Raw genomic sequence first — 8,311 nt, 5'->3', positions numbered from 1 at the left:
CAGGATCTTGAGTTTTCGCTCGCATGTTGTTGGAGTTTGGATGGGGATAATTCCAAACAATATGTCCAACCTTTTTACAGTAGGTACACTGTGTGGAAGACACATCTTGAAATCAAAAATCAGGTAAAGGTCAAGAACTAGATGTCTGATTAGGACAATTACGGGCAATATATCCAAACTTCTTGCATGAGTGGCTCTGGATTTGAGATAAGTCCTTCGATTTGACCAGTACAGCCAGAATGAGAGAACCATCAGAGTTGGAGAAGACGATCTTCTTTCGAGTTTCTTCAGCAATCAACTAAGAAAGGGCAGTGTCAACAGATGGAAGAGGAGATTTGTACAAAATAGAGGCCCGAACAAACTCAAACTCATCACGAAGAGCCATTAAAAACTAGACCAGACGGAACTCTTCTCGAAACTGATAATAGATTTCAGCATCATGGGTCCAATTGGGCTCCATCAAGATAAGTTGATCCCAAATCAGAGACATCTGAGAATGAAAATCAGCTACTAATTGCTCCGATTGTTGCTTGAGATTGCGAATGTCCAGTTCGAGCTTGTATTTTAGGGCAAAATTCGCCTGATTGTACCGCTTGATGAGAAAATCCTAAATCTCCTTTGTGGTGTCGAACTTACTGAATTGCAGGCTGACAGACATACTAACAGTATTGAAAATCCATGTCATGATCTTGTTATTATCGATTTTTTATTTAACAAAAAAATCACCAGGTTCAACTGGACATGGAATGTCACTTGTAATGTACTTCCAAAGTCTCCGTCCTTTTAGAAAAATCCTCATCATAAAAAATTATTGGCTGTAATTGGTCCCATCCAACTTGATCACAATTGGTTGAGCCACTTCAGTCATTATGAGTACAATGCTCAAGAACACGATGAAACAGAGCTGGCTTGAATGATTTGTGGACCCCAGCTGAGTGGTGCTCTTGATGTGGACCGGTGTGGTTGGACAGGTTCAGACGAGAGGCTCAGGCAGAGAAGAAGAGCCAGGGGAGGCTCTGGATTTGGGCGGATCGGAGGAAGAGGTCGATGGAGCCGATCTGGTTCTTGATGAGGGCCTTGTTCTGGATGTTGATGGAGCCGATTTTGTTCTGGATCAGACGAGAGCCCGGTTCTTAATGTTGATGGGGGCAAATCTGGAGACGGACGAAGAGGTCGCAGACGAAGAGGACTAGGTCGGCACGGGTGACAGCGGGGGCGGGGAATGGAGAACGATGGCGCCGGCGTAGGGGAAGTGGTGGAGAATGCCGGAGCGAAGGAGGAAGGAGAAGGCCGAGGTGGTGATGTCAAGATTGCTTTGAAGGAGGAGCTTGCCGACGGAGGAGAGCCTGGATGGTGGAGGATCCGGATCTGCATGGTGGCAGGCGGTGATCTGGACGCCGCCGTAGGTGAAGACGGCCCAGGCATTGGTTGGATCAGCGGTGAGGGCCTCGATCGCGGCAGCGGTGCGCTCACGGACACTGAGGGAACCGGAGTCGAGGAGGCGGAGGAGGGGGCCGAGTGCGCCCTCCTCGAAGACGGCATGACAGGAGACGTCGGAGGCAGACAGCGGTAGGCGACGCGGTGGCGAGGAGGGAGACGGCAGCGGCAGCTTGGTCACGGATGAGGGAGTGGGCAGAGGAGTCGATGAGGTGGACGAGGGAAAAGGAGAGTTGCTGATTTTGGATGAAGGGATTGGGGTTGCAGTAGGGATTTTGGGTGTTGGTCATGAGATTGATAGGTGGTGGGTATGGGTGGAGGGCATAGGATGAAAAAGATTAGAAACGGGAGGGTAGGGAGGGGAAGAAATGGTTATGGAGATGGTCACGACTCTAATACCATGTTGAAGATTAAACTTTATATCATTATGTTTGAAATTTATCTCATTAAATATATATTTAAAATTTTATATAAAATAAATATCAATCCATCACACAGCTATGCCTAATCAATATATCTTTAATAATCATCATACAGTCATGTCCAGCCAATACATTCCAAATAAAGATATATCCCAAATAGATACATCCTAAACATGGAGGCATATCCCAAAAAAAGGAAGGATGTTTACACTTTCAAATCCACTCAAAACTAGCAAAACTTCGAGTTTAACCTTAAATCGCTTCTTAAAATGGCCATTGGTGAACAAACTCAGCTGAAAAACAGATGGAGATAACATGTTACTTAGAACTTCAGCCTTGTCTAAATCAATTTTAAGCTTTTATCTGAAATAACTCAGCTTAGGAGAAGCAGTTGAAACCGGCTGAAACAGATAATCTTTCTGGTAAGTAACCAAGCAAAATTACAAAATTTATAGGCTTCAGCCAAAACTTGTCTAATACAATGAAAGACACCATAAAAGCAATAGATCAACATATTACTTCAAAAGAAAAAAAAAAATAAAGACATTGTTGGGGATATGACATTCCACCCAGAATTACCAAAGCAACAGCAATTAAGATTCCTTAGGGGATACATAGAGATGTCTCCTAAGTTGTAAACATAATTAAGGCACCATCTATCATAATTTTACTAGACTTCATCAACAAATTAAGGCCCCATTTTTATCATAAATGTGAACTAAGTTGTCAAACAGAAGAAAAATCATTTTGGTAAATCAAAAAAAAAAAAAGAAAAAGAAACATCTTGTCAGTATTCTACCACCAAAAATCAGAGAGAAAAGAGATACAGATCTTTAACAAAAGAATCAATTAGAAACTAACAAGACCCTTGACAAAACAACCTCACTTACCACGAAAGGGCAACATGTTGATTGCAAACTACATGTTTCCAGGATAAGTTGAGCATTAAATAGCATGCTTAATGCAAAAAAAAAAAATTAACAAGACAATAAGGAATGCAACTATGTAGCATCCCTGAAGATTTTGATGATCTAACATTTAAAAGGGAAACATTAAAAAATATTAGTCTCGTCCCTCTTATCAGCACTTGAACGGTGTGTATCTGTGTATTAGTCTGCATATATGGCAAGCTATTCCTCGGCTTGCAGGATAGTTTGCAACTCTCACAACCTGAATCATTGATCATAAGTTCACAAAGTCTGAGGGAGAAATTGGCTCTCGTACAACCATACAACTACCCCAACATTCTTCTAAAGTTAGATGACAAAAGGGGCTTGTAGTTTGTCCCATACGGTACCTTACCTTCAAAGGAAGGACCCTTCTTTCCATCTAATCAAATACAGGGACATCAAATGGTAGAACAAAAATCGAAATTCAAGTTGTTGGATTTGCGTAGAAAAACATCAATAAAATAAATTTAGCAGCTTCTGCACTCCACCAAAGCATTGATGTTGAAGCTAAGCACATGCAAAAGGTTGGAAATCTAGGTGACAAAATTAATTCACAAAACTCGAAGGGGCAGTAATTGGAGCAGCCCTAAATCAACAGCTGAGGTTGAATTGCACATTATATCTAATTGCTTGGAAAAAAAGATGATGTTAGAAATAGAACTAAGGTAGCTATGATTTGCCAATTGCCTTTATAGACTCATGAATCAGTTATCAGCTCAACTATAATTCAAGCACCTGCGCATTACTCATTTAAGTAAGCGGCATCTGTGTGTTTGATATGAAGATGCAATAGCCAGACATTTAGTATAATAAACCTTTTTTTTTTTTTTACTTTTTTGGTGAATATAGATTCTATAATTCAAACAAGAAACGAGATCAATCATATGGAAGACCACGCCCCATGCTAAATGCTTGCAGAAGGCCAACGTTCACACAGAAGTTTAGATTTTAGTATTGCGACTGACAGAAGAAAATGCACATGTTATTTCAAGCTGCAGCAAACAAATAAAAACTTAATTTTTTCACATAACATTGCAAGAAACATAAACGAATGAACATCCTAAGCAATTATAACACCAGCTTACCAAGGGATGGTGGAAACCAGGTACCTGTCAGAGATTAAAACAAAGCGTTGGTTCGCAGGATCCTCAAGCGCAGCTGCAAGCAACAAGCGCTCCGCGTCAACCATACTCGACTCTCCCCACTCCACCTGCATGATACCACAAACACGTCCTCGTTAAAAGAGCAAAAATAGGAGGAGGATATCTCATTAAGAAAAGACGAGTAGGAGGGGAGACCTTTACGCTCCCGTTGAGCTGGCGGCCATAAAAGAAGGGGGATCTCGTGGTCGACTTATCGAAGACGAAACCCGGCTCGGAATGTATGTAAATCGAGTAGCAGCGCTTCTCGGCATTCTGCAGAACACCAGCCAACCATTCATTTGAAACCCGAGAAAAAAAAAAAAAAAGGGATGGGATCAATGATTATATAATCCATATAACATATACGATATTATTATATATATTATACATATATATTGGCTATACCTGGAAGAAGGCGTGCCAGACGAAATCGAGAGGGAGATTGGAGCGAGCAAGGAAGAGGAAGGCGATCTTGGGAGTCCCTTCGACGGAGGAGGACCGTCCAGAGGAAGAGAAGGCGGAGGCAGAGGATTGGGATTGAGAGCTGATGCGAAGGAGGGCAAGGACGCAGACGAGGACGGAGAGGGAGAGCACAAGCTGCAGACCCAGCCAGAAGTGCTGCTGGATCGACGGCGACGAAGACGGCGGCATCCTCTTCTTCATCGTCATTGTCACCGTCACGACGAGGGAGTATGAAAGAATCGAGGAGGAAGAGAAGATGGGACGCTTTCTATCTTCTCGCATTTATGGAAGCAACACCATCTAATTGCTTTGGCCATCCTCGTTCCCGGACGTCATGTTTCTCTTTCCTAACCTTTACCACCTCTGCTCTCCGCTGCCTCGCATTGCCGCCAACCCTTTCCGCTCTGTTTTAATTCTTATACTTTTACTACTGGAAATCTATCTGGTATCACCAGTACAGGAATATCGTTGGTGGCGATGCCGTGCTTTCTCTGGTGATTTAAACTGGGTGGGGACAGCAGGGGAGTTTTCTGGTCCTCTTCTCGTGCTCTCCATCTGAAGTTCTAAAAAGCGACTCCAAAGTACCCCCCAACATTTCTGTTCATGCTCTCATCTTTCCTTTTTTGTTTGTTTTTCCAGTCTCCCTCTTTATCACGCATTCCACGCCGCTTCCGCAGCTCCGCATTACTCGGCAGCAAATCTCGGTCCAAAAATTTCGTGACCCTACCGGTTAATAACGTCGTCTGTGCTTTTGAGGAAATTCGTGAGGAAACTGTGGCTGCTAAGTTTGTATTTATTTGATATAGAAATGCGCCAGTCATGATCACGGCTTTCATTCAGCTCTCTAACCATGTGAAGCGACCTTCCACCGTCATACTACGTGCTGGCCCATCACGTGTTGGAAGTCACGTCTTTGGACGAGAGCGGGGCCTCTAAGTTTTTCCGTTTAAAATATTAATTACGGTTGGTAAATAAGGATGGAATGAAAGAGCAGCTGAAAATGGATCTGGACCGAACGACATTCCTACTTGAATCCGATCCCAAATATTTTTTAGCGCTTCAGATCGAGTTTAGACTTGAAATTTTTTTAAAAATTCAAGCTCGGGTCCAGCATACGCCCAAGCTTGAGTCCGGCCAATATTACTTATTTTGGATCAAATATTAAGCTTATTCGGATCTATAAAAATAAAAAAATAATATATAAATAAGGAAAGCAAATGTTAATTCAAAAATTCATAAATATCCTTTGGGACATTGGACTAAGACTCTTCGAGACGATGAGATTTAATTAAAATTAAAATTAATTAGCTAACTAACTAGCTAGAGATCAAACTAACTCATGAGCCATCTTAAACGGCTAAACTTATGTGGCTAGAAATTGGATTCAGAACGGATATTCAAATTATTGATCAAACTTGAATTTAAGATCGAATTCGGATCAAATCCAAGATATATCCAAACCCAGCAAAAAAGACAAACAGATTCCACGATTAGACCCAAGCTTAATTAGAACTATTTCGAAAGTCAGGTCGGTTGATTTGAGGCCCATCGGATCAGTACAAGCCTAATTCCAGTCCTATGGAATCCCTCAGTTCTATATCATGCCAAAAACGGGGGGTGGGGGCGCGCCCTGATAGCACTCCATATTAATTAGAATTCTCTACGGTGCGGCTCAAAGATTAAATAATCATGCATGATTCGACATATGATCGGGGAATGCCTTATTTGATAGCCGCTGCCCATCATTTGACGGCAGCCATCCACAGCTTCACAACATTCTATGATGGCATGTGCACGACAGAGGGTTCGTGTCCCATCCATATTAGCCAAGCGTCCTGCCACTGTTTTTACTTGTCAGTAAGTCTCATCATAATCTTGTAGTCGCGTACGTCATGCAGAAGGGCTAAAACATCACCTTGGTTTAGTGTCTAACCAAGGGAATAATTACTTTGGGTTATAAACCAGAAAATGTGATGGTTAGTGGCAAACCGCAGCGCCGCACGGATGGCCCACGCCTCTAGCCAGCAATGAGCTCAGAGCTGGTTGCACTCTAGCACCAGGAAAAGCCTGCACCCGCTCCACCATCATCACGGGCACAAGAACGATCGGTACTAAGCTTTGTCCAAGTTATAGGTGGGGCAGACCAAGAAACACAAACATGAGAAGAAGACAACAGATACATTATTTACAGCATACTGGCCTAACAAGCGTTGGGCCAGCTGTGTAGGGTGCTCCGGAGGAACACGAGGCTGGCTGAAGACAAAATCGTTCCTGCTTTCCATATGCACGACAAGATTAAAGCAAAATATGACAGAGCTATAATATCATTGAATTCATTTATATGCAACCAATAATGTTGGGTCCATTGTTGCATGAAAGGTATATGATTCTTTCCAGGTACCACTAGCTCCCAAATAATCTCTGCATGTGGGCACTCAAATGGGCACTTCATGGTTCACGTACACAATGGAGAGACCACGGATGGTGCGCCTAACACGCGGCATTTGGTTGGGAGACGGCCCTTTTGGTCTGGGGTCTTGGGTGCCAAAAACCCAGGCGCGGCAAGCGTGCGCATCCCGGCATGTGAGGCGCCGCTGGACATGTTGATGGTGTGGTCGCTTGCAAGGTCCCGCAGAGCTTGATTAGTTTCTGCTAGATGAGGAGTAAAGAAATATTCGGTCAAACGCCTGAAGATACATAAATCATTTGGATCAAAGTTATAGATTTTTATTTTTCTGATAAAGATAATTCTTTCTTGCAAAGAATCTATTTCTACATGTCTTTTGAAAAGAGCTGCTAAATCAAATTCTCATTTAAATGAAATATGACTGCTTTAGCAACAGCTGAGATTCAGAAACAGATTAGTTTAGACAGTTCTTTTATGGCTCTAATGAAGACTAGATCAAAGTGTCATGGGCTCAAGAGACCTCTATTTATTTTGTCAACAATCAAGGCCCAACGGATATACATGACACAAACTACTAATTTCTTTTAGTTATGCAGTTTTTTTTTGACAAGAGTGATAGTTGCTGGAGCAGAGAGGATATTGACCAGGCGATTAGGCCAGTAGCACAGCCATGGCCACAGGGCAACTTGTTAAACTGATTGGATCAATTCAAAAAAATAAGAAGGAAACTAAGAGGAGGGGAGAGGAACCCACTCAGATGTTTATTTCAGATTGAAATTGGTGATGATGACAACCGGTGGATATTCTTGGTTTTGATGTGCAGGTACACGCAAAATTGGCAGGCATTCATACTTCTGTGATGGTCCCCGTAAGTCTGAGCCAACCATGTACCATACAAATGTCAATTTCCTATTTTTGCAGTACATTTTTTTCTTATTTTTTGGATTGCCAAAGGGCAGTGTTGGTCATTTCTCCCCATATTTTAATTGATTTCTTACTATTGTCGATTGGACTTTCAATTTTTAATTTTGCATGTATTTGTAATATTCATGTTTAATATTGAGCATTACAAATGATTTTTACTGCTCCAAGAAAATGCAAGCCAGATATTCTATTTCTCAAGGATGTGTTGCAAACTTGGATGGTTCAATGGAACTGGCACAACTAGATGGTGAGGCATGATAAACCGTTATGGACATGCAGCCAGTATGACCAACGATGTTGCTGATAATTCTCAGCCCATCTCAAAATTTATGTGAAGACCCGTTTAGTCGTCTATATATAGCATGAAGGTCCCTTTGGTCACGTAATGCTACAGCTCTCATCACCAATGCATGAGTCGGATGCCATTGGAACAGTAATATACTCTTATATTATCTTATATAATATTGTCTACACGCATATGAAATTTACAGTTCACAGTTTTCATGCAATTATTTTAGGGGACTGCCAATGTAATCTTTCCAATCCAGGAGCATGATCGATGCATGA

At 42.0% G+C, this 8,311-nt stretch overlaps 1 protein-coding gene across 2 annotated transcripts; it reads right to left on the bottom strand.

Moving 5' to 3' along the window:
* Nucleotides 1–761: 761 nt before the first annotated feature.
* On the bottom strand, nt 762–5,096 carry LOC140856497 (glycosyltransferase BC10-like). Of its 2 annotated transcripts, XM_073253951.1 has the most exons (4): nt 4,357–5,095; nt 4,108–4,224; nt 3,919–4,019; nt 762–2,152 (listed from the first exon to the last, which is right to left on the bottom strand). In XM_073253951.1, exons 1-4 carry the CDS (start codon nt 4,693–4,695, stop codon nt 2,149–2,151), a joined length of 561 nt encoding a protein of 186 aa, XP_073110052.1. In that variant the 5' UTR covers nt 4,696–5,095; the 3' UTR covers nt 762–2,148. The 2 variants fall into 2 exon arrangements, with proteins under 2 accessions (XP_073110052.1, XP_073110051.1); XM_073253950.1 differs by having other exon boundaries at nt 762–4,019; nt 4,357–5,096.
* Nucleotides 5,097–8,311: the final 3,215 nt, after the last annotated feature.

The sequence above is a fragment of the Elaeis guineensis genome, chromosome 3, assembly GCF_000442705.2.
Source record: "Elaeis guineensis isolate ETL-2024a chromosome 3, EG11, whole genome shotgun sequence".
Lineage (NCBI taxonomy): Eukaryota > Viridiplantae > Streptophyta > Magnoliopsida > Arecales > Arecaceae > Elaeis > Elaeis guineensis.
This window is presented reverse-complemented; position numbering and strand designations above follow the sequence as displayed.

Excerpts from the sequence above, each read along its gene's own strand:
- LOC140856497 (XM_073253950.1), bottom strand. The coding sequence starts at position 4,695 with ATGCGAGAAGATAGAAAGCGTCCCATCTTCTCTTCCTCCTCGATTCTT. Across the intron at positions 4,225-4,356 it reads TCTGGCACGCCTTCTTCCAG|AATGCCGAGAAGCGCTGCTA; the intron begins GTATAGCCAATA and ends GGTGTTCTGCAG. Across the intron at positions 4,020-4,107 it reads AGCTCAACGGGAGCGTAAAG|GTGGAGTGGGGAGAGTCGAG; the intron begins GTCTCCCCTCCT and ends GGTATCATGCAG.